Genomic DNA, 27,066 nt, shown 5'->3' with positions numbered 1-27,066 from the left:
TGTTGTCTATAAAGCATCTTTGGAAGCCAAGGGAAAGAAAGAATGTATCAATCTTATTATAGCATGCCTTGAGTACATGTTTCAAATTAGAAAGGCCTTTGTGTTTTTCCAGAGAACCATTGGCATGAAACTTGGTCTTAAAGACCCACTTGACCCCAATGACCTGCCTATGTAAAGGTCGGTCCACAAGCTCCCATGTACCATTTCTTTCAGTGGAATCAATCTCGGCCACCATGGCTACTACCACTCAAGAAGAGTAAGAGCCTCTTTAGCTGTAGTAGGCTCATATAACTGCACCACTTTACTCATTAAGGCGAGGTTATAGAAACCACAAAAGTGTTGTAATCTCTATGCTCGTGTGAAAGGTGATGAAGATAAAACATATGAGAGATGAGAGTCACGACAAACAGTGGCTCCCAGCCACCATCGGGGAAGCCTGGGCACAATCCTCTATCGCACATATGTAGGAGACATAGCAGAACCTGAGGGCAGAGAAACTTGGGGTTAATAATCTAGGGATAGAGAAGATGAGGGGGTGGGGGTGCCGAGGAAGAAGAGGAAGAAGTAGGAGGATGATGAGGAACCTCTATAGTAAGCTCGGGGTGAGACCAGGAAACATCGGACAAAGTTCAACAAAGTGAACTGAGAAATTGCTAAGGACTTTGTCTCCAGATCCCACAGTCTGTAAACTTCGGATTGAGAGGTATAGCCAAGGAATTCAGACTTCTTGGATTTGGGATCAAATTTGGACGTGGAAAAATCAGGGATATAAGCATAGGCATCACAGTTAAAAACCTTGAGATGTGAAACTGAAGGTTTTTGTCATGTAAAAGCCTCATGCGATGTCATATTAGCAACCACCTTTGTGGAAGAATGGTTGATGATTTAGACAACAATGGTTACAACTTCTCCCTAGAAAGAGGGAGGAATATTGAAAGAAGAAAGCATGGTGCATGCCATCTCCTAATAAACAATCCTATTTTTTGCGTTTAGCCACAGCATTTTGCAGTGGAGTGCTGGGTGTGGAGAACTAATGGAACAAAAGTTGTGGAAGGCTTTGGAGATGAATTTTCCTCCATTGTTCAAATGGACTTGCCGAACCTTCTATGCTCCTTCTGTGTGGCTGCATTCTCGACCAAAGCCACTCACTCTTGAAAGTGGGAGAAAAACTGAGATTGTTTTGCCCCAGACATACACCCAAACTTTGTGTGAGCTATAGCTATTCAAGCCATGTACATTTTTGCCTTGGCCATGACCATCAAGCATGTCTTCGGCATTGATATCTTCACTACTTGTGTTCTCACTTGTTTTACAATCAGAGATATCTGAATCATGTCACTAATTTGATATCCATTTGGCCACTCCATCTGTACTACGTACGGAATTGAACCCTACATTTACAACACACACACACAAATGACACACCAATAAGTTGGTTGATGGTCCAAATATAATAGGGTTATCTTCTAAGAACAATGTCTATAGACCCTACATTTAAAACACATAAACACACCAATAGGTTGGTTGATGGTCCAAATATAATAGGGTTATCTTCTAAGAACAATGTCTATTATTTTGAGTAAATCCAACAATTAATCGATGCCAAGGAGGGAAAAAAAATCTCAATAGTAGATTGATCTCGAATGGAGTGGCGAGAGGAACTAAAAAATTCAAGCCATGGCCGAGAGAGAGAGAGAGAGAGAGAGAGAGAGAGAGAGAGAGAGAGAGAGAGAGAGAGAGAGAGAGAGAGAGAGAGAGAGAGAGAGAAAGAAATCACAAAAATTCAAAATCAACTTTTGTCATCCCGAGAATACTGCATGTCAACAAGAGATTACTACATGGGCCAGATTACTTTCTGAGAGTGCATTCAATAAGAATTAATTAGGTGGTACAATTCTTGGTCATTTTTTTTGAATTTCAGGATCAAAAGAATGAATGTCACTAACTACACTATTTATTCTGTTTATTGGTTCATTTATTGCCATTTTCAAGAAAGATTGTTGCTGCCTGTCGCAGCGACAGCGACGGCGGTTGTCCCCCAAGATTACTACATTGCCGGCCCGCAAAATCAATGGCATCGATTGGCCGATTTGATTACCACCAGGCCTTAAATTTGACGCCCAATGTCGGGCTTCCTCGATGTACTGGTGACACTTTATGTCAAAATCTTGGGCTTCAAATGACTCTCTGCCTTAAAACTCGGGCTTCCCACATTACCACACATGTATCTTCTCTATTGCACTATCGCGTTTGTGCTCAAACTTCAAAGTGTGTGCAGCCTTTCAAACCAAACAAATAGTCTAGAAGTACCTAGAATCTCAGCTAGAATTGGTGGCATTGTTAAATTTTTGCAGGTCTTTTAATGGCTTGTAAAATCATTATGTCAAGGTGAAACTATAACACGTGTATGATGAGGCAATGACTGAGTCAGACCAAGAAGCTAATGTGGCACCAAGCAGGCCTTAAAATTGACGGTAACCAGGCTTATCTCTGCGCTTGTTTTTTGTGATCATATATATATATATATATATATATATATATATATATATATATATATACACGCTGTGAAGCCTACGTCATTTATATGGGTGTCCTTTGAAGCCTTATACATATAATTGGGCTTCCTCGTGAAGCCTGGCTGTTCGTTTTGAGGCTTCATATCACGCTTCAAATGGCCTTGGACGCCCAAACGGGCGTCAAATTTAAGGCCTGATTACCACCCTTGCCCACCGTAGATCCCACCTCTTGGACCCCATGGCAAATAAAGCTAAGGCGCCTTACCGTCCCTAATGGTTCCCAAGAGTCTAAGTCCAAGTCTACGGAGTGCCCACAATGCTAAGCTTTGAGCACTTTATAGACCATCATGCCTTAGGAGTAAATCATTCCATGTAGACCCTACATCCCCATGAGCTCAAAAATGATGCATCTATCCGTGAAGGGTGAAGGTAGTGTTTGGGAAAATTCAGGTTCGTCTTAACCTAAAATTGATTTTACTCGGCACAAATCCATCTTGATTGAATGGGAAGAGGAACCCTAAACCTTCTCAATTTCAAAGCTAGATGGATTTCAACTTGAACGAGTAAAGGTGTAAAGAAAAATATTTAGTTCATGTTATGATGAAAAGGATATATACATATTATATTAATAATTTTTCTCTTTTTGTATCTGTAATTTTTCTCTTTTTCATTTTATCTTTCCGAATTTATATGTAAAGATATTGGCAAAAACTCCTCCATCGTAGTATAGTTTTTTTTTCTTTTATGTGTATGTGTTGGTATACACACACACACACACACACACACACATATATATATATATATATATATATATATATATATATATATATATATATATGTATTATCTTGTATATTTTTATGTATTTTATAAAATAAAAAATAATTTTTAAAAATTTGAAAATGGCATGTGTGTGTGTGTGTGTGTGTGTGTGTGTGTGCGAGAGAGAGAAAGAGAGAGAGAGAGAGAGAGAGAGAGAGAGAGAGTTTATTTTGAAATTTTTATGTATGTGTGTGTACATAAACACACACATATATACACACACAAACACACACCCAAACGTGACGTGCACACACCCACATACACACACACTCACACCCACACGTTACGTGCACATGTGTACATACACATGAGAGTAGGCAAGGTGGGGTAAGCACATGTATGTGATAATGTTCATCATGTGTATCAATAAACACATTATTATCCTTTTCATGCATCAACTTAGCAAAGCTCCAATGTCTTCTTTTCTAAATCTTGCATTATATTTATCTTTATATATATATATATATATATATATATATGTATGTATGTATGTATGTATTTATATACATTTGTATGTATGTATATATAGTTATACATATACATATACATTTATGTGTATATATATGTATATATACACTCACATATATGTGTTATATTTATGTAATTATATTTATCTTTTATGTTTGTGTGTTTGTGTAGTAATATATATACAGTTATCTTATGTGTGTGTATAATATATGTATGTGTATGTGTTGATATATATTTATGTTTATATATATATGTATTTATGTACATTTGTATGTATGTATATATACTTACATATACATATATGTGTATATATATGTATATATACACTCATATATATGTGTTATATTTATGTAATTATATTTGTGTGTAAAGTAATTACATATATATATATATATATATATAATCTTATGTGTGTGTATAATATATGTGTGTGTGTGTGTGTGTAAAGAAAAACACACATGTGTACATACACATGAGAGTAGGCAAGCTGGGGTAAGCACATGTATGTGATAATGTTCATCGTATGTATCAATAAACACATTATTATTTTTTTCATGCATCAACTTAGCAAAGGTCCATTGTACATACACATGAGAGTAGGCAAGCTGGGGTAAGCGCATGTATGTGATAATGTTCATCATATGTATCAATAAACACATTATTATCCTTTTCATGCATCAACTTAGCAAAGGTCCATTGTCTTCTTCTCTAAATCTTGCATTATATTTATCTTTATATATATATATATATATATGTATGTATGTATTTATATACATTTGTATGTATGTATATAGAGTTATACATATACATATATGTGTATATATATGTATATATACACTCACATATATGTGTTATATTTATGTAGTTATATTTATCTTTTATATTTGTGTGTTTGTGTAGTAATATATATAGAGTTATCTTATGTGTGTGTATAATATATGTATGTGTATGTGTTGATATATATTTATGTTTATATATATATGTATTTATGTACATTTGTATGTATGTATATATACTTATATATACATATATGTGTATATATACACTCATATATATGCGTTATATTTATGTAATTATATTTGTGTGCATAGTAATTACACACACACACACACACACACACACACATATATATATATATAGTTATCTTATGTGTGTGTATAATATATATATATATATATATATATATATATATATATATATATATATATATATAGTTATCTTATGTGTGTGTATAATATATATATGTATGTGTGTGTGTGTGTGTGTGTGTGTGCTTATATATTCTTGATCACCTTGTGAGGGATGGAATTTATGTTCTTTTACCATAGATAATGATCCCTTTCCATGGCCTTTCTCATATTTTTTTCTCACATCACCATGACACAAAATTCACGTAGTAATAATCCACAAAGATTGTATATGATTTGAGTTAGTAAAGAAAACCTAGAATATATATACATGATGTATAACTCACTACATGATGGACATGGAGAAGAACTTCATTATTGTGCTTCTAGTATTCCAATACTTCTTGAGAGTGGTATATCAAAAGGTAGAAGGCAACGTCAAAAGATGATGTTCTTGAGTATTCCAACACTTGTTAGCAATCCTTTGTTGAGTGATACATCAAAAGGTGGTGTCTATTAGAAGTCAATGTTCTTGAGGAAACTTGTGCCTAATGATACTTGGAATGTACGGGAGTCTTAGATGGAGCGGTCTCATCCCAAGGTTTTAGCACATTTTTCTTTTGGTTTTGTCATAAGGGCTTTTATTTTCTCCTATATTCCTTTTGCTTTTTTATTTCCTTCATAGCCTCCTTTTGTATTGCTAGTGATATGTGACAAGTACTAACTAAGGTCTTCAAAAAAAACATACACATGTCGCAAAATTGGTTTATATGCCTTGGCTAAAAGAAAAACATTTATCTATGTCTTGAGCGCTTGTATGTATATTCTCCAATGTGTTTTAGTCTTAACATTTTCCTCTTCAAATTGGCCACATCTATTTCTAGATTATTGTCTTTCTATTTCTTGAGTTGTAGTCTTTTCACATGATTGCGTATTGAGAGAGAGAGAGAGAGAGAGAGAGAGAGAGAGAGAGAGAGAGAGAGAGAGAGAGAGAGAGAGTCTTTTCACATGATTGCGTATTGAGAGAGAGAGAGAGGGGGGGGTTATTAAGGTCTTTGGACACCCAAAACCTTTGATGATATTGAAATTGATACAATATGTGTGAGTCCTATGGTAAGAGATACATGAGGCATCCCCTATAATGTAAACAAAACATCTTGAAAATGAATTTAAAAGGGAGATTAACTTTTTCCATTATGTGTAGTTTGAATTGTTAATATAGGTTGATGCCGAGACTAACATTTCAAAGGGGCACATAATTATGGTTCTTCTGATAGGTAATTCTTCATTTAAAACTAAAAAGTTATCCTTTGGACATTCTTGCAGTTGAAGACATACTTGTGGCTTAAACATGAGGATTTTAGCATAAAACCAAAATTTTCATTACTAGTATGTATAAAGTTTAATGTTTTTAGTATTAAAACATGTCTCCTTCATCAACACTTTGAAATTCTCTTTCATAATAGAAAAGAAGTGTTACCTTCACACACAAAACTCTCATGAGACATAGTTGTAACATTTTGAGGCATAAGAGCTCACACCACAAGCTAGATTACAAGGGGGCTAACCTAAGGATAGCATCAAATGTGAGTTTACAATTTTGCACTAAAGTCTAGAGTTTACAATACCATTTTACTATTACTTTTCATTTCCAAGCTCTAACATTGAAGTGCCCAAAAATTTAAATTTTATGGCTTAGATGTCATTCATGACTCAATCCCATGACAAGTGTTAAGAAAGGGGTATATTTGGTGCATATTTCAAAGATACAAATTTAAGGTCCTTATTTTCTGATGTAAATTCTTACAAGTTCTTGAGTTCTTTCTTCATCACGTCAACTCTCCCCTTTGACAAAAACAAAAATAAAAGAGCAATCAAATAGTCAAAAGATTTCACAAACACCTTGTCTTTCCATTCTTGTTTGAGTGACATACTATTGTATGAAACTAAGATAATGACATGATAAAAAATAAATAAGGAGTTGGCTTCACTATTCAAGTTTAAAAATACAGCTCTCTCACTCTACAAAGTCATGCTTACCAAGGTTAGCTTTTCCTTTGGGGCAAAGACTTGTCACTTCTCTCGTTCACACATAGCTCTACTTCTAGAATCCTTGGAAAATAAAAACCAATCTTTCTAATCTTGAAGGGAACTATTGTTTTAACCTTTCGCACCTTCACAAAAATAATCACCCTGTCTTTCGAACCAAAACATACCAAACTACCATTGCTGTATCAAGTTGGTGATGTGCATTATTTCTCATGCCTAGCACAATAGTTGTTAATTCCCCATGCACCACCACAAGAGTGTGTACTTTGTGACCAAACAACTTGGCTAAGTTTGAGAATTTTAAAGCTCATTGCACGTTAGTTTTTCTTGGAGAGGATGGGGTAGAGGAGGGATTTAAATTGTAGACATTCATGATGACATTCACACTATAGTCTATGCATTCAGCATTTGTATCATTTGTATCAATCGTGGTGCAACCCAATAATTATTGTCTATTCTCTTTGTTGTGTGCATAAATATTTTGCACAATTTACCTATTCTTGAATGATTATCAATTATACCATCTATTTGAAAATGATTATCAATATGCCCATTCTTTTACACAATATGCCTATTCTTTTGCACAATGTGCCTATTCTTGAATGACCATCAAATGTACCGTCTATTTGAAAATGGCATAATAATTTCTATAATTTGTTCCACAAAACTATTTTGATGGTGGCATTTGTTTGCACGACTAAGTTTAAGGTTTTTGAATCCTGATGTCATTAGTTTTTTTTAGTAAAGACATTTGATCTTCTTCGTGTCCATACATAGTGAAATCAATAATGATAGGTGAATTTCTTTGTTGTACATATCATCTATTGCATAGATGCCTATGATTTAATAACTATCACTTTGTACCATCTATTTGTTCATAATGGCATGATAATTTCTATAATTTCTTATACAAAAACTATTCTGATAGTGGCCACTATTGGTTTGAAACCATTAATTTGTTATATTCGCAAGAGTGAACCACACAACAAAGTTATTCCTCTATTGATACTAGGACTCTCTCTAAACCATAGTTTCATTTTCTACTCATACTTTGTAATCATACTAAACCTCATGATCCATACAATACTTTGCATACCGAATGGAGCGTTCTATGCACTGTCCAAAATGCACAAGCTTATTTATAATTTTTTAAGGTCTTGTTATTCCTAGGCCTTATTATCCATGCAATGTGTATACATTTATTTTTAATATACCAAACTATATATTTATTAGAAAAAGAGTTCCATACTTAGTGTACCTTGCCTTAATTGTACTTTTTGTACTGGTACTGGCTTGCACTAAATCACTAATGGTGCTTGAACAAACTTCCATTTCTCACAAGGGTTATCGCCACAACATTGCAAGCATGGGATATGCTCAACAAACAATCACTTCTATATTAATACTAGGGCTCTCTTTTAATTTTTTATTATGATTGTGGTCGTCCCTATGACATGGACATGAGGATAAGGATGAAATAGATTTGATTCCTCTTATACTACAATTGCTAGTGGAAACTCGTTAGTAGGCCTCACTTCTTTAAAAAAACACTTATATCATGTGTATAGTTGGTAATTATAAAAATGTCCCCCTTATCTGTTTAGGTATGAATATAAGTAAGAAATATTTTGACAATCTTATTTTGACTCAATTATATGAGAAGCGAATAAACAATTAACCTCTTATATATGTAAAGATCTTTTTGAAAAAAACATCCCTTGTACATTCATGTGATATCATGCATTTTCTTTGTGTGGAAAAAGTGCCAAACGTAAGTGGCAACAAGTACATGTGTTTGATGTTGGCCTTCTTGCTTTTCCAAAGAATCCAACAAACTATCCAATGGTAAATCAAACAGAATTCCACATCACATTCATGAAATTGCTTCATTTTCCATGCAATGATTGATTATGGCATGTGTTCCATTTTTATGTTCATGCTTTTTACTACTCTAGTGGTGTGTGCCAAGGAACATTTTGAGAGTCTCTCAGGAGAAAAGTGAGATGTTACGTCACACTAATGATGATTTAATGTTGTTGTCTTAAGAAACAGCCAACTTCATGTCACAAAAACCTTGGGATGTGGGAGGAGTATTATCTTGCATCTTTTGCATGACTTTTGTGGAGTAACTTTTTCCTAAGCCACACACTAACTTCAATGATTGACCACAAACATAACTTACCAAGAAAAAGAACATTTTTACAACTGGCAGCATAGGGACTGACAAAATTATTCTAAAAAAATAAATCCATGTGCCAATTGTAGCAAATTTGGGCATTAAAAAATGATAGCCATGCAACTCTGGTTGTCACATTATAGTGTTGTATGATGTTTCTACACCACTCCCATAACTTGTAGAATACTTCTCAACCATAATGCCCCACATGATACAAAAACATATAGCTTTGTACTTGTCCTTTCTCGATGAGAGTTCCAACAATGTGTTATTTACGTCTCGTATCAAGAGAAAAATAATACCCCATTTCACTAATCTAGTGTCTGAATCGCCCACCGTACATCTGAGTCACAATAGCCACACGTGATCTTACCCATGGCATAGGTGATATAGCACAGGGACGCCATACTCTTAAGTACCTCGGATGTATCTTAACACCCCGTACTTGCTTTCTAATTATCCTCTAGAGAACATGCTCAAAACACTAACAGAAAAAATAATTTCTTCGTCTAGTATTACCCAAGAAGATAAGACTACCGACCAGCTTCATGTATAAGGTCTCATCCATGTATCTTTAGTGACAGCCTCAGAACAATCTCCATCAGGGTACCAACTGTCTTGCATTCGGTCATGTCAAACACCAAGAGTGTCTACCTGTATATTTTTGGTGAGAGATGAAAATAGTATATGGCTTTTGCCAGACCTCAATTTCTAAATAATAATGCATAAGCCCAAGGTTAATCATCTCAAACACTGCACTCTGATATGTATATGGGATCTTTTTCTAATGATCCCATGTTAAGATGAGGCCCACTACACAAAGAACAATGACCATATGCATTCCTTGCTCACAAAAGCATACAAATTTGCATTTAAAGGGCTATGTAAGAGACCAATGCTCATAAAATAAGCCTCAATCCTTTGATAACATACTCGTGGGGCTTGTTTTAGCCCATAGAGTGCCTTCCATAACGTGCAAACTTTGCTTTTAGAAATAGGAACCACAAACCCTCGTGGTTGTTTCACATATACGTCTTTCATATCTTTACACTCAAAAACTTTCAAGTGTGCAACAAAAAGTTTTCTTACCATAGTAGGCCAGTATTAGAGTCATCCCTTTGACATGGTCTTTATTGCACTCATGTTAAGAATGTACATAGCCATGTTAACTACCTCATCCCAAAATGATGTACGAAGATTCTTGCCATGAAGCGTACTCTGCCATCTCCACAACATGATTTTCTTAAGCTCTACAATACTATTTTGCTACAAAGTGTGAGCAGTGGTAGTGAGATACTGCTTTATGCCTCTTTCCTTTCTTTTCCTTGCAAAAACTGAAGCATTTATCAAACATGAATTCTCCTCAATATATTATGGATTGCTTCAATCTAGTTCATGTCTATTTCAACCAATACATCTACATCCCTTCATCTCCAAGCTTGGACAAGAACAAGTGCGAGGTTACCGTTTGCATGCCTTGTTTGTGTAGACTAAAATCAACACCAATGATCGTGTCCCAAAACTCATAAGAGAATAGAGTAGCCTTGAGCTTAAACTTTGAGAGGATATTTGCTACCGTTAAGTTTTTTATCGACACCAAATGCTAATGGGTGGAGTCTTACAAATGATGATGTTTCTTTTAACGGATTGTTAGTAGACAACAAGTTTTATACCAAGCTGGAACTCTAATACCATGTAAGAGGATAGATACAATGTGCAATATATACAAGAGAACACTCGCAAGAAGCAAGATCTTTCAAAACGCAATTTTAATACTCAAACACAAAGATAGAGTCATCTATTATACTATTGAAGTGATACCATAGATGACCAAGCTCCACACTCGTGTACTCCTTTGAAGAGAGCTTCGGTCCATAAAGATAAGACTAGATATTGCTACACATGTTCTCCACCTCCCACGTCCATCTAAGCTCATCTTGACCCCCATTTTGGACCCCACAATGTCAGGACAAGGTGTCTAAAAGTAAAGTCTACCTTGGACCATTATGGGATAAGGGTTCAATGTAACATGTAACCTATTTGGCAATATGTCAAATATAATCCAAAGCCATCTCTCAACCATCTAGCCTCCTAGGCCACCATCCCATGTAAAGACAAGGATGCCGAGGACTATGCTATTTCACCGATGCGTGAACAAAACAATACGAGGGCAAAGCATTGATATCCAACATCCTAAAAACATTTTAAGACAAGCCCACACCATAGACAATTGTTATAAGGGAGCTAGCCTATGGATTACATCAAATGTGATTCAAAATTTACACTGTACCACAACGCGTTTTCCTTGTCAGTCTAATCATCAAGTTCTAGTTAAATGCTCAAAAACTTCTTGTGAAATGTTTGAAATCTTTTTGGGATTGAGCCATTCATGCCTCCATCCCAAGAAAGAAAGGGATACATTCGGAAAATATGTCGAAGATAAATTGAAGGACCAGATTCAAAATGTAAGCGTACAGTTCTTCAGTTCTTTCTTGGTCATGTCACTTCTTCCCTTCATGGACAAAAACAAAAGAGTCAATAGTAAAACAAAGCATTCCAATAGTTGAAAGATTCAACAAAAACCATGTCTTTTGTCATTCTTCTTTGAGACATTCTTTTGAACTTACTGTTATGACTTTTGACCAAAAAAAAAATAGGGGGCTGCCTTCAGGATAAAAATATCTTTCTTGACTGCTTTTTTTTTGATGAAGTGCCGAAGTCAATAGTTTACCCCCAAAAGAAAAACTATCTCACAAGACAGTTAATTTGCATTTACACAAGTTTATACTTCGTAAGGTAGGAGTACACATTAAGTACTGAGAAGCTGATACTGTAGGGAAACCAGTATAAATTTTTAAAGTTTAAAAGCCTACATGAATGCGAAGGTGAATCAAAACTGCTAAGATGAAGTCTTTAGAGAGTATACACATTACATGGGGAAAGGTCAGTTTATCTGACCATTCCAGTTGATCAAGGTGCTGTTACGTGAAACATCTGCATGTACTTACAACATTGAGTTTCCACCTCCACATGTACTTAACTAAGCCAAATCAGTACGAATCACCAGCCATTGAAAATGTACATATTATGAGACGAGGGGATTCAGCCATCCACCATCTCCCATCAACCTGACTTGAATAAGAGAACTGCAACTTGTCCTAGATAGAAGTACACAAAATGCTTTGTCTCATGTGTAACATAAGAACCTGCAGAATATAGACATGGCATCAAACATTAGACAAAAACAAAACCATCCTTCAAGCTTGCAATATCTTTTCTATCCCACATGCGGAACTGTGTATGAAGAATTAGCACGTTCTCACTAGCTAATAAACTTTTTTCAGTAGAACCCATAAACCTTTTCTTTTATAATTTTGCTTCACTTTGAATATCTCACCAAAATTGCGACCCACGATGCAGTGCCAAGTTGGATTATATTTTTTATCAAATTCTTTCTTTATGTATGCAGCTATATCCTTCTCCACATTGTATTTGTCTAGTGCCTGCATAAACAAGCAGGTCCTTAGTTGAGACTGTAATGAAAGCAAACACCTTTTAAGCATAATATCAAGTTGCCAATGAGGTGATAGCTCAAGTGGTAGAGATGTTTGACTAGGACTAGGATGTCTTGGGTTCAAAACCCCACAATGCACATGGTGCTTTCTCGGCGGCACAGCCTACGGGCAATTTTTTTTAAAAAAAGCCTACGGGCGGTGAAAAATGGTAACTATGGGAGGATCTTGGGCCTAAGGCCAGACGGGAAAAAAAAAAGGTTTAATATCAAGTTACCTGCATGACAAAGAAATTGATCTGGATCTAATACTAAACCTAAAGTGAACTCAGTTCTGTTCCAAGGATAAGTTGGCAACAGAACACTCTGGAGACTTTGATTTGTGTTTCAAACATTCCAAACATACAGCATACCCGATGAAATCCATCCCCCCAAACCCAAAAAAAGAAAAAGAAAAAAACAAATCCTTCTAGTAGTATAGAAAAAGTACCGACTGAATGAAAAATTAGATATCATACAAGAAAGGAGGGGAGCGCTCTCTACATGGCTAGCCGCTCTTGAAGGGAGACATCATCTGGGAGGAGGTCCACATTGGGGCCAGCAGTGCCAAATGATCCTGCTCTTAACTTTGGTCAAAAAAAGGGAAGGGGCTCCATGTGCATAGGAAAGCATATCGTCATAGTTGGCTCCATGTGCATAGGAAAGCATATCATCATAGTTGTAATCATACTTCCCATACTTCAAATGTTCGAAAGTATGATAAGTAATAAAACGTTTGGAATTTTAAGGCTTGCCAATCACACTGGGGTTATCAAATTTCTGCCATTATGATCCATGTAGACCGCTTTTTTTTTTCAAAATGACAGTACCCAAACACGTTATGGAGATGGTTTGCCACTTTGTTCTTAATTTAGTCATTGCCTGTAGCCGAGACTGCATAATTGTTACCTTTCAAACATTTCAATACTTGGGAAAAAGTACATAAAAGAGCACTTAACATACGTATCTTATACATATTTTTTCAAACGTTTGCATGCATTTGAATGGGCAATCATAAGCATAGTTGTTTCTCGTACCGGTACGAATGGGTTCGTACGGTACGGTATCGTATGGTACGAGTTTTTTTTCCCCAAAATTTTTTTTCCTTGAAAACAAAAATCCAAATGCTAAAAAAAATATAGAAACCCTGCTTTATGAAGATCCCAAATGCTCCCAATACTTCGCAACTTTCGTGTCCACTCAGTATTCCATATGGGGTTGTTGAGAGACCTAAAAAATCTGGCGAGGTAGACTGGTAGTGTACACTTGATTGGTAGGATGAGAGAATCTTGCTACATCACTTGGGGATCCCTGGTATAGGTAGGCTAGACAATTAGATTCTCAAGTTATGCACGAGGGAGAAGATTTGGACATTGCCATTTTGATCTAGAGAGGAGTCCCTAAACTTATCACCCTAGATGCACTCCTCGTATTTGTGCAAGGACGGTCCCTTAGTCATAAACGCTACACTCGGAGACCTTTGGTATTGCATTACCCATCCAGGTTCTTTTTTGGAGACAATCGAGAGATCGAACCCCCAGGAGAGACACATATCCATGTTCTGGTTCCTCAAGCACTGTAGACTCCTCCCCTCCCAACCTTCCCTCACATTCAAGCTTGAAGCTCCATAGGTTGTAAGTGTAAAAAATAAAAACCGTATTTTATCGTACGGTATCCGAAAATTTCATATCGTACCAAAAATTCCCGTACCGTATCGTATCGTACGGGATCATATTTTCGTACCGTGACAACCATGATCATAAGTATGATTACAACTCACAAGCATAACACTGGAGCTTCCTCCAACTGCCGCATAGCGCGGATGGAGGTGTCAATAGGCCCTCGAGGGATGGTCTCAAAGCACCAGGTCCGCCAGATCTGCCATACTGCTCTACTGTTGATCAACTCCCAGATAGGTCAGGGGTTGACAGCAACCATGAAATCATGGGCCAGCTAGTGAACCACCATGACAGACATTTGCTAATAACATAAATGCCTGACCAGGCCAGCCTCCATTGCCTATGCCACCATACCCCAAGTGATAAAATGGTGCAGGATTCTGCAGCCAACTTACCAAGTGGCAAGGCACTAATGCTGTGACTCCCAAGGTGCTCCCCAATGATGGCAAGCAAGTTCCCGGTCTACGAATGGTAGTGAGCCAAGTCCCCCACCACAGACTTCGACGAGCCCTGAGCTAGAGGAAGTAAGATCTTACTAGGCGGAAGGTGCTCTCTGAAGTTGTTTCCAGAAGTAGGCTATGATGGAGCATGTCATGACCCGGGTGTGCCAATGCTGCTGGGCATGGAGATGATGCCTCTTGATTGCAGCAGGTTCTGTCACCCAAGACAGAGAGAGTAATTCTAGAAAGGAACAACAGGGGGGTCTCGTCAGTGCCCCTCCCTTGGGTCCCACCTACAGGTGGGCTAGGGGAAAACTTCCCCATATCCAAAAGCACCAGGAAGGATCTTCTGCTACCTTAAAGGAAAGGGATCTATCTGCCAACTCAGGTCATGAAATCCACGAATGCTCTAAGATCATCCTATGTGGCATCTTGGTGGGTGGTTGGCAGGCGGACGCGGGGGCGGGGGCAGCAGCGGGGGGGGGGGGGGGGGGGGGGGGACAGCACAAAGGCTGGGCGGCAGAGTAGAAAGGGGCGAAGGCGAAGCAGGGCGAGCAAGGGGCGATTGAGAAGAAGGGGGTGCGAGGGTGAGCTGTGGGAAGGAGGGCGAATGCGAGAATGGGAGGGGCAACAGCGATCATAGTTGCTAGGCGTTTCATAAAACGCGTTTCAGAAACGTGTCATAAACATTTCTTTCAAATCCCAGACGTTTCAAAAACGTTTCATACAAAGGGGGGGAGTACAAGCCCCAATCTATATAAAACTATAATATGTAAAAATTATGTTGCCTTAGCTGCAAAACAATATTAAACATGCATCATTTACACATTAAAACATGTTTACAAGTTAAAACTATAGAATTTGGGTGACCCAATTACAATGAGCACCCAACCGACCAATTGGCATAAATAAACTGGCAACATCAAGAATCAAGATCCAGATTCCATCGTCAATAATGGCAACTGCTCAAAACTCAAGAAATAATATACAAAGCAACCCACAGGCAAGAGTGACAGTCCATTGAGCACGCAAAGTGATCACAAAAAGTCTGAATCCTGAGCTGATACAAAAGAAGAAAACTGAAGTCTAAAATACACAAAGTAAAGCATGCTGATAGATGCAATCATGCATGACAAACTAGAGGAGCCTAATAGCCCCAAAGACTAGAGTCCTCAATCTAGAGTCTGGGCACTCAATCCTCAACATCCTCGATGTTCTCATCAGTAGCCTCCTCGGCTGACTTAACGTCACTCTTAGAAGAGGACGATGCTGCCTCGGCTCCCACACTCGTCTCAACTACTGCACTGGTACTAGCACCTCCTGATAATGCTCGTGTGGCATGAGCAGGTGCCATCAACTCCTCATACAACATGGTATATATGTCGCACTCCTCTTGAGGAATCTCTGGGACATCTTTCATCTTCTCAATGTTGATTTTAACCTGGTGAGAGACTATCGGATTGCCCGACTACTCAATTAGGCGGAGATCCATGTGCTCCAATTCTTCTCACAAGGTCCCGAACTGCAATCCTATGAGAGGACTCGAATGGCAAGGTGTTTTTGCCATTAAAAGACAAACTTTGTAAGTATAATCATCATGGATCAATGTATTATGTACATGTTATAACTTAAAATAACGGTCTTGGCTTTTAGAGTTGTACTCACCAAGTGAGGACTACTGATCCCATACTTCTCCCACCATGAATGATGAGACTAGTTGAAGCTGTCTCTCTCACATGATAGTAGTCAATCCACCAAATGCGTGGTTGGCATTCTGATACACTAGCCGCTCATCCTCGAAGCGTCTCATGAGCTCCACGTCTCCTCCTATCCATTTCTAAATGTAATCTTGATATCCATCTTCCAACTCTTTATTAACATATTGCGCCTCACTTTGCCAGAGAGGGTGCAATAAATGGGCGACCCCGTGGATTGGTCTATGGAACCAATCCCACCGGTCGTTCCAAACCCGTCGAATGTCCTCAACCCTGAAAATTAGCAATGAATGATCAAAGCTATTAGCTAAAGCCTACGATACAAGTTACAACAAGAAGGCAACTAGTTTGAAGTTTAAGCTTGGCATGTTGAGTACCTCTCATCTGTCAAGAGAGTGCATCGGTTAAGAGTCTCTCCAATCCAGTCCATGAACTCGTACAAGAGTCCAAGAGTGCTGCCCTCCATGTCAGTGATGCAAAGAACACTGTAGATTGGTTGAAGAGCACTCAACAAAGCCTCTACCTCCTTCCACCAACCTTGTTGCATCACTTTGCATGCAAAAGCAATTGCCTTCGGGTGCTCATGCTCCTCTCAACTCATCCACTCTCGGCAAACCACTGTGCGCATGAGTCCCTGTCAAACTCTCACTACCTGCTCAACCACAATGATTGTGAGGGCCTTAGAAGCTCAAGGTCATTATTGGCACAATACATTGCCAAGGCCTTAGGACTCTTAGTAACAAACTTCACCTAGCTATGCACAATGTCAAAGATATCAGCAAATCCACCTAATTTTTGCAAGATCTTCAATGAGCAAGTCTGAAACCGATCCCGTCAAGTGGGAAGGACTCCGTTGGACACCCACACGCTTAATAGCACAACTTTAAAACCACAAATTTGAAATGGACAACTTTAAAACAACTTGAATTTAAATGAACAGAAATGGAAAGATGGACACCAGCACTGGGGCCGGAACGGGCCGACCCCCCCCTCAATATATGATATATTTATTGGGAGTATTTAATGAATACAATGCTCCATGGGTTCTGAGAACCAGATAATGTCCATGTACATATGAAAACAGTACCAAACAAGTAGGCTCGGATTTCGATGAAGAAAACTCGAAGCAGAACGACCACTATTGTGGTCCAATCGCTACGGTCCTGTGCTTTCACTGGACTCCGCGGAGAGCACCACACTGGTGTTCCGAGACCACGCACAGACAGGCGCTCTCGTACTAACGCCTGGCTCTCCCGATCTCAGCACCTTTGGACCGAGGTTCGCCCATATAGCTTGGACAACCCGGCACCGAACGGGTGTAGGCCGAGCGGGACGAATCTTTTACCAGATTTAAACATATAATACTTTACTCAAATCTGAAAAATCACTTACTTGTAGATGGTTGATAGAAAACCCATACTCGAAGTATGAAGGAGATGAAACCACCCTTGATGAAGAAGCAGTTGCCTCGTGGTGAACCACCAAGACAAGCATCACCTCGAAAGACCACAGCTGCCTGAGAGGATGAGAGAAAACAACCACTAGGAAGCACCTTGTTGCAAAGAGCCGGCTGACTGTAGGAAGAGAAACGTAGCCCTCAAAAGGTGGCAGCTGTTGTGCAGGGTAAGCAGCCGCCTATTGGAGAGGAAGGAGGGAGTCGTGTGCAGCACAGCCGCCTGTAGACAGTTTGGCGCAGGCAACAGCAGCATAAGCACCCCCCCTGCAGAATTCAACGCAGCCACCAGAGAGTACAGTCGTAGCAGAGGGTACAGAAGGTACACAGCCTGCAGCAAGAAGGTACAGAGAAGGTACACAGCCTGCAGAAAACTGGCGCAGCCACCTGTATGAAGTGCCGCCACTGTGCAGGGAAGGAGAAGTAGCCGCCAGCAGGGTATAATCGCCTGTATGAGCAGCAGCCTGTAGGGCGGATGCAATGGTATAGCAGCCAGCCGCCTGCAATGAGTGCTAGCCGCCTGTAGAAGAGGAGGCGCAGCCAGCAGCAGAGACAACAGAAGCAATCGCCTGTAGAATACGTGCGCCAGAGAGAGGAAGAATCGCCGGTTGCCTCACGTAAGGTGGAAAACGATTTCCTCTACGCTTGAAGGGGGCCCTTTCTTTTAATAAAATTAATGTGTAGTTTAACTCCACGCTTGCATGAGGGTGGGGGAGTTTGGGTAGGTGCCCTTGCCCACCCCCACACTCACTTAAATGGGGCTCCCCACCTTGGCCCCAAAGTGGGTGCCCAAAGTGGTGCCCACATTTAAATGAATGTGAACACTTCACCTTATAAAACAAAGGGGTTAGAGATAAAATATTAAAACAACATGTACCATATACTTGCCACCTGTTCACATGCACTGAAACTCGTCAGAATACAGAGCAGACTTCACGACTCACTGGCAGGCGTCCCCGCTCAGTAAGTAACACGTCAAGCAGGCAAACACACGAATACATGTCATGCGAAAACAGTTTCAAACATGCAAAATATGTGTGCATGTGCAAAAAGTAACATGGACATATCTCCCGTTCATGGAACATGTACAAATATTTGTCGGCACAAAACTGGCACGACATAAAAACATAAAATCCAGGTCTTCCTATGGAGTGACAGTCCCATAGGTAAGACACAGTTCCAGGCACGAGTCTCCCTATGGTGTGACAGTCCCATAGGCGAAACACGGCACGAATACTGGCTCTTCCATGGCGTGACAGTCCCATGGATCGAACACAGTCCAGGTCATACATGGGTGGCACTGATCTGGCTCCCGTCCATACGACACCATCCTGCTAACACACGGGTGGCACCAGTCTGGCTCCCGTCCATGTCAGCAAAATACTGGCCTCTTCACATGAGACACCGGCCTGGCCTCAAGTGAACGAGACGCAAAAACTAGGAATGGACCAAATGGTCGGCCAATTGGTGACATCCCCCCGGGCTTCTAAAGAGTTGACCTCAACTTAAAAGCCTCAAGATATGCCTGCAACAATTGCGGATAATCGGCAAAGTAATCTTCATTTACCCATTTGGCATCAATAGGCAAATAATTCTTAAACTTCACAAGGTATCTCCTGGAAAGCTTTCCTGCAGGTAGCTTTCTCTCCTTGTGAAAAACAATCTGTTCTGGCTGGAGGATCTCCTCAAGCTCTTCAATTTCTGGCGGATCTTCTGTGACAGGCTCATCAGGATCTGGCCCCACATATTTCCGAAATAGACTCACATGGAAAGCATTGTGAATCTTCCAATGACTAGGTAAAGCAAGCCTGTAGGACACTTCATTGATCTTCTGAATCACCTTGAAGGGTCCATAATAGCGAGGAGAAAGCTTAGGATATGATACTTCTCGTCCTGGCCTCTTCCGAAGCCTAGCCTTCTCAAATTTCAGCAATACCCAATCACCTTCTTTGACTTCCATGTCCCTTCTATGCTTGTCAGCAGCCTTTTTATGCTTATCCTGAGATCTTGCAATGGCTGTCCGCACCTGACCAAAGGCAACATCCAAGTCACGAACATATTCATCAGCTGCAAAAATCTCATCCTTGGTACGAAGGATGGGTGGCAAGACCACTCTGCCATAAATAATCTCAAACGGAGCCTTTCCTGTGGAAGCATGGATTGTATTGTTGTAGGCAAACTCAACAAGTGGAAGATACTTCTCCCATGCACTCTTTTGATCTGCTACATAACATTTCAACAAATCCAACACTGCTGAATTAGCAGCTTCACTTTGGCCATCCGTTTGGGGATGATAAGCTGATGAAAACTCAAGCTTAGTACCCATATTATCAAACAAAGCCCTCCAAAATAGGCTTGTAGTCCTGGGATCTCTATCCCCAACAATGGATTTAGGCATACCATGATGCTTGAAAATATTAGCAAGAAAAAGCTTCACCATATGATCAGCTTTGATGGTTTTCTTGACGGGCAAGAAGTGAGCTTGCTTGCTAAACCTGTCCACAATAGTCCAAATAGCATCATTCCCATGCTGGGATCTAGGCAAATCCATAATAAAATCCATCGTGATACTTTCCCAAGGTTGCGAGGGAATAGGCAATGGCTGAAGCAAACCCGGAGGCTTTTGCCTATCAAATTTCACCTTTTGGCAAGTGATACATGCACGCACATAAGCCTCAATGTCTTTACGCATGCTTGGCCAAAAGAAATACCTCTCAATCATGCGAGTAGTAGGCATAATACCTCTATGACCAGCATATGGTGGAGCGTGACATTCGTCCATAACCTTTGGACACAAATCCTTCACCACACATAGGCAATTATCCTTCATGAGATAACCCTCGTTGATAACATAAGAGGCATGTGAATGACCAGCCATCAAATCAGTCCATACATGGCAAAAATCAGCATCCAAATGATACAAATCTCTCATAGCAGATAGATCTCCATGAGAGGCCACTGAGACTGCAGCAATATAAGGCCTCCTAGATAGTGCATCGGCCACCACATTTTTCTTTCCTGGAGTATGCACAATCTGAAAATGAAACATGGAAAGAAAATTTGCCATTCTCATCTGCTTCTCTGAAAGCTTGGTTTGAGATAGAAAGTATCTCAAGCTTTGATGATCTGTCTTGACTACAAATTCAGCCCCAAGAAGGTAGTGTTTCCAAATCTTTAAGGCGTGAATTACAGCCAAGAGCTCTTTCCTCCTCAGAGATTAGCATGAAGGGAGTCACTTCCAGCAACACTTTCCAAAATTTGTTCACATACTGTTGCACACTCTCATTATCTTTTTGTTCCAGCCTGTCCCACTTTTGAGTGAGAGTTTGCTCCGCGTTGGGTGGCAAGAACTGAGCATAAAATCTATCTTTGAATTCCTTCCAAGTAGAGATGGGATCCTTGGTGATCTTTTCGGTGATCCACCAATGGGCAGCAGTCCCTTTCAGAAACATGCTAGCATGGCGCACCTTCGACTTTTCTGTAAAGTCTTCATCGCTAAAAGCAATGTCGAACTGTGCCACAAACGCTAACACCTTAGAAGCATCATGTTCACCATGAAAGACATCAAATTTGACAGATTTATCACCTGCTTTGAACTCTTTGAGCTTCCTGGCATGAGGCTCATGGTCCTCTCTTTTTCTTTTCCCCTTATCCAACGGGGTAGCCCTGTCTGCATGGGCTCCATGGGCCGTCAAAGAAGCTTCATGGGGCACGGTGGCATGTGCTCCACGAACTCGAAGCTCAGATGCATGTGACTTACCTGCATATGGCATAGTCTCTCCATGAGACAACTCAGAAGGCAAAATTTTTCTGGAAGCAGACCTGTCACCATGAGATACATATCTTGCATGCATGTGACTTTCGTGCCCTCCATGAGCACTGGCATACATAAATCTGTCAGGCTTAGTGCCTTGTGGAGAGGATGCATGACGAGAGGTGACAGTCACCTCTTCCTTTTGCATAAAAGATTTCAGCCTCTGGGATGCGGGATCTCCATGCTTTAAACGAGGTGGATTTCTGAATTTTAGTTCTCCGTCATCCCCCTCTTTGATATCACCTTTGCGAAGGAGATAGGCAAGTGCCAACTCCCTTGGTTTCTTGCCCACTTCACGAGCCATTGATTCAAAGGTTACATCAACCATAGCATCAGCCTTCCTGGCTTCAATAGCACTTTGCAGATGTGGATCTTCATGCAAAAACTTCAATTCTTGCTCTTGAGCCTGCAAAAGTTTTCTCATATGTTCCATTTCAGCCCTCATAGCATCAGGGTCTTGTTCAAGCATAACTGTCTTTCCTGGAGACAGTTGACCTTTGGATTCACTATCCAGAACACTTTCAAGGGGCTTGTGTCTACCTCGCAGGGCATCAGACCCACGAGAAGCACTAGAAGGACCCCTCGAATTTGGTACTTCCAAAGGGTTGCCTTGGCTGTCCATTGTGTTCAAAGTTTGCTAAAAGCGGGATGTCCAGTACACAGGTTCGTTTCCCCACTAGGAAGAGGGAAACAACCGTGCTCTGATACCAATGAAACCGATCCCGTCAAGTGGTAAGGACTCCGTTGGACACCCACACGCTTAATAGCACAACTTTAAAACCACAAATTTGAAATGGACAACTTTAAAACAACTTGAATTTAAATGAACAGAAATGGAAAGATGGACACCAGCACTGGGGCCGGAACGGGCCGACCCCCCCCTCAATATATGATATATTTATTGGGAGTATTTAATGAATACAATGCTCCATGGGTTCTGAGAACCAGATAATGTCCATGTACATATGAAAACAGTACCAAACAAGTAGGCTCGGATTTCGATGAAGAAAACTCGAAGCAGAACGACCACTATTGTGGTCCAATCGCTACGGTCCTGTGCTTTCACTGGACTCCGCGGAGAGTACCACACTGGTGTTCCGAGACCACGCACAGACAGGCGCTCTCGTACTAACGCCTGGCTCTCCCGATCTCAGCACCTTTGGACCGAGGTTCGCCCATATAGCTTGGACAACCCGGCACCGAACGGGTGTAGGCCGAGCGGGACGAATCTTTTACCAGATTTAAACATATAATACTTTACTCAAATCTGAAAAATCACTTACTTGTAGATGGTTGATAGAAAACCCATACTCGAAGTATGAAGGAGATGAAACCACCCTTGATGAAGAAGCAGTTGCCTCGTGGTGAACCACCAAGACAAGCATCACCTCGAAAGACCACAGCTGCCTGAGAGGATGAGAGAAAACAACCACTAGGAAGCACCTTGTTGCAAAGAGCCGGCTGACTGTAGGAAGAGAAACGTAGCCCTCAAAAGGTGGCAGCTGTTGTGCAGGGTAAGCAGCCGCCTATTGGAGAGGAAGGAGGGAGTCGTGTGCAGCACAGCCGCCTGTAGACAGTTTGGCGCAGGCAACAGCAGCATAAGCACCCCCCCTGCAGAATTCAACGCAGCCACCAGAGAGTACAGTCGTAGCAGAGGGTACATAAGGTACACAGCCTGCAGCAAGAAGGTACAGAGAAGGTACACAGCCTGCAGAAAACTGGCGCAGCCACCTGTATGAAGTGCCGCCACTGTGCAGGGAAGGAGAAGTAGCCGCCAGCAGGGTATAATCGCCTGTATGAGCAGCAGCCTGTAGGGCGGATGCAATGGTATAGCAGCCAGCCGCCTGCAATGAGTGCTAGCCGCCTGTAGAAGAGGAGGCGCAGCCAGCAGCAGAGACAACAGAAGCAATCGCCTGTAGAATACGTGCGCCAGAGAGAGGAAGAATCGCCGGTTGCCTCACGTAAGGTGGAAAACGATTTCCTCTACGCTTGAAGGGGGCCCTTTCTTTTAATAAAATTAATGTGTAGTTTAACTCCACGCTTGCATGAGGGTGGGGGAGTTTGGGTAGGTGCCCTTGCCCACCCCCACACTCACTTAAATGGGGCTCCCCACCTTGGCCCCAAAGTGGGTGCCCAAAGTGGTGCCCACATTTAAATGAATGTGAACACTTCACCTTATAAAACAAAGGGGTTAGAGATAAAATATTAAAACAACATGTACCATATACTTACCACCTGTTCACATGCACTGAAACTCGTCAGAATACAGAGCAGACTTCACGACTCACTGGCAGGCGTCCCCGCTCAGTAAGTAACACGTCAAGCAGGCAAACACACGAATACATGTCATGCGAAAACAGTTTCAAACATGCAAAATATGTGTGCATGTGCAAAAAGTAACATGGACATATCTCCCGTTCATGGAACATGTACAAATATTTGTCGGCACAAAACTGGCACGACATAAAAACATAAAATCCAGGTCTTCCTATGGAGTGACAGTCCCATAGGTAAGACACAGTTCCAGGCACGAGTCTCCCTATGGTGTGACAGTCCCATAGGCGAAACACGGCACGAATACTGGCTCTTCCATGGCGTGACAGTCCCATGGATCGAACACAGTCCAGGTCATACATGGGTGGCACTGATCTGGCTCCCGTCCATACGACACCATCCTGCTAACACACGGGTGGCACCAGTCTGGCTCCCGTCCATGTCAGCAAAATACTGGCCTCTTCACATGAGACACCGGCCTGGCCTCAAGTGAACGAGACGCAAAAACTAGGAATGGACCAAATGGTCGGCCAATTGGTGACAAAGTCTAGGCTATGGGATGCACATGGAGTCCATACAATCTGCGGGAACACATCCTCTAGCATCCATCCCATAGAGACACGGTTATTACCATTGTCAGTGACCACCTACACTATGTTTTGTGGGCCTATCTCCATGATAGCCTCTCGAAGGTGTGACCACCTTGCAAGACGACACCAAAACATTGTACACGTTCCTCTCGCGTATATCTGACCACCCATCACATAACAATGTGCAACCATACTTGGTCCAAGTGGCTTTTAATGGTTCCATCTCCACCTCCACTGCTTGTTGCTCTCTTCGGAACTCTTTACTACGCAAGGTCTCATAGGAGAGTCCCTCCCACTCACATCCAATGTGGCTGATCGCTCTCATGGTCTTTTTCCATCGTGGGGTGCGCACAATGTGAAAAGACAGTGCATTGGATAAAAAAGCCTAGTGAGTTCCCTAGTTGCATCATTAATTGCCTGCTTGCTTGAATGCTTGCTCTCTTTAGAGAGGCTCTAGGTCCTACGAGAAAAGGGCTTCGTGTTGCTGTGAAAGTTGAACTACCAGCACCCCCGAATCTTGCTTGGCCCTGTGCATCTTCCTCTAAACCCAACCATGTTCTCTTTGATGCATCACTTGTATCCTCACTAGCCTCAATATCCTCAGGCAGAGGCCCACAACCGTGTCCTACAAATTGTTGTCTTTTCCATTCTTGTAGCTCGGCTTTGATGTTTGAAGGCACCAGTTTGCATGCACCAATATCTTCCCGAGTTAAACCTGTGAAATGGGCCTTAATACGGATTATGGACCCTCCTGAGCAAACCCCGCAAAAAATTACATTTCCACTTTTTGGTGCATGAACCATCATATCTTGATACTGGAGTGACATGGGCCCACATGGCATCCCTAGTGCGAGGCGTCTTGACAAAGGCAGAGCAAGATTGGCACCCTGGCATGAAAACCCCCAAATTTCAAAATCTGTAAATTTTTTTGCAAAATCGAAGAAAAAAACACAAATCAGCACAACCAACCTGAGAGATGGCATGCCCGGAACCTGAGAAGTGCAGAAGGAGCTAGAAGGGATTGTTTTTTGCAACGAAAGATCTGCATAAGTGACCATGAGGCATCACCGAGTGCATGTGGGCAAGTAGAATCCCCCCTGAAATGCATCTGCCAGACAATGCATACCATGGAGTACATACTATAAAGCATAGTCATCAAAAGCAATGGCAACAGAAGACATCTCTGCAGGCAATGAAGATGTAAGTGTCAAGGTTGACACGTGTAGCCAAATTGGCCTGATCTACACAATGGAAGAAGATGCCAGCTTCTTCTTTTTTTCACTCTCAATACGCTTCCTGCATTCCTCTATGGTGTGCCCTATCTTCCTGCAATAGTTACATCGCTTTTTCTTTTCAGGCTTGTCCTCTCTCTTGGGAGGATTCGATGGGCTAGGTTTAGGCCCAGATCTATTCCCCACGAAAAGGAGCAGCCATTGCTGACTCAGCAGACATCATGTTGTTCCTGTTGGAACGAGATTGCTCTTCATTGAGCAAGAGTGTCACAAGGTTGTCAAAAGTGACTGCATTAGGTGCATTGCCAGCCAACAACCGCAAAGTGGTGCCAAATGTCTAATAAGAGTCACGCAAGTTGTATAAAACTGTCTGAACAAGATAGCTATCCGTCAAGACCTCATCATTGTTAATGAGCTACTCTCGTAGGTCCTTCACATGCGTAAGGTACTGATCGATAGAGTCACCTTCAAGCATGCGGTCAATCTCAAGCTTGCCCCGAAGGTAAGCTACACAAGCCTCATTGCAACCTGAATACAACGCCGCCAAGGTATCCCAAGCACCCTTCGCAGTGGTGCAAGAACGAATGTGTGGAATGATATGCATGCGGCACGAGAGAGCAATCAATGCATGGGCCTGAGCATCCCTAGCATCCCAAGTACGCTGCTGCTGAGAAGGAGGAAGACGAGGAGGTGGACCTGCAGGAGGATGAGCGGGAATCACTTCACCTTCCGCTGGAGCAAGTGCAAGAGGACGCTCCTCAGTGCCATCCACATACAGCCATACATTTTTGGCAGCCAAAACATAACGCATCATATAAGCCCACATAGGGTAGTTGTCCCCATTGATCTTGTCCTCTTCAGATAGCATTCCAAAGAGGTCATTATTACTGTTGGCCATGTTAGCACAGCAAATCTGTCACAAGTCACCAAGAGTAGGCAATGCCCAGCAAAACCGTAAGAATGCGGGAGATAAATAGCAAGATAACCAATGGACTGAAAGGGAACTCCTTCACCACGAGAAATACATATGCATGTTCCAAATCTGCAAGTGTACTGCACGATGATGCAAATCTGTCAGTGTCCACAATGGCATACATATACTCCAACAAACCACAAATGTATACATGTGCCATGAAAAACACAATCAATTGACACCTATAAGA

General features: G+C 41.1%; 1 protein-coding gene across 1 annotated transcript in view; it reads right to left on the bottom strand.

Moving 5' to 3' along the window:
• Window positions 1-11,984: 11,984 nt before the first annotated feature.
• LOC147638834 (uncharacterized) overlaps window positions 11,985-27,066 on the bottom strand; it is a 52,923-nt gene continuing 37,841 nt past the window's right edge. Inside the window, exons 3-4 of the mRNA XM_086784969.1 lie at window positions 12,554-12,659; window positions 11,985-12,362 (exon numbers count right to left, since the gene is read on the bottom strand). Coding sequence (XP_086641095.1) covers window positions 12,280-12,362; window positions 12,554-12,659 — 189 coding nt within the window. The 3' untranslated portion in view covers window positions 11,985-12,279. The remainder of the gene's footprint in view (window positions 12,363-12,553; window positions 12,660-27,066) is intronic.

This window comes from Cibotium barometz, chromosome 4, assembly GCF_041138505.1.
Source record: "Cibotium barometz isolate CiBa-2024 chromosome 4, ASM4113850v1, whole genome shotgun sequence".
Lineage (NCBI taxonomy): Eukaryota > Viridiplantae > Streptophyta > Polypodiopsida > Cyatheales > Cibotiaceae > Cibotium > Cibotium barometz.
This window is presented reverse-complemented; position numbering and strand designations above follow the sequence as displayed.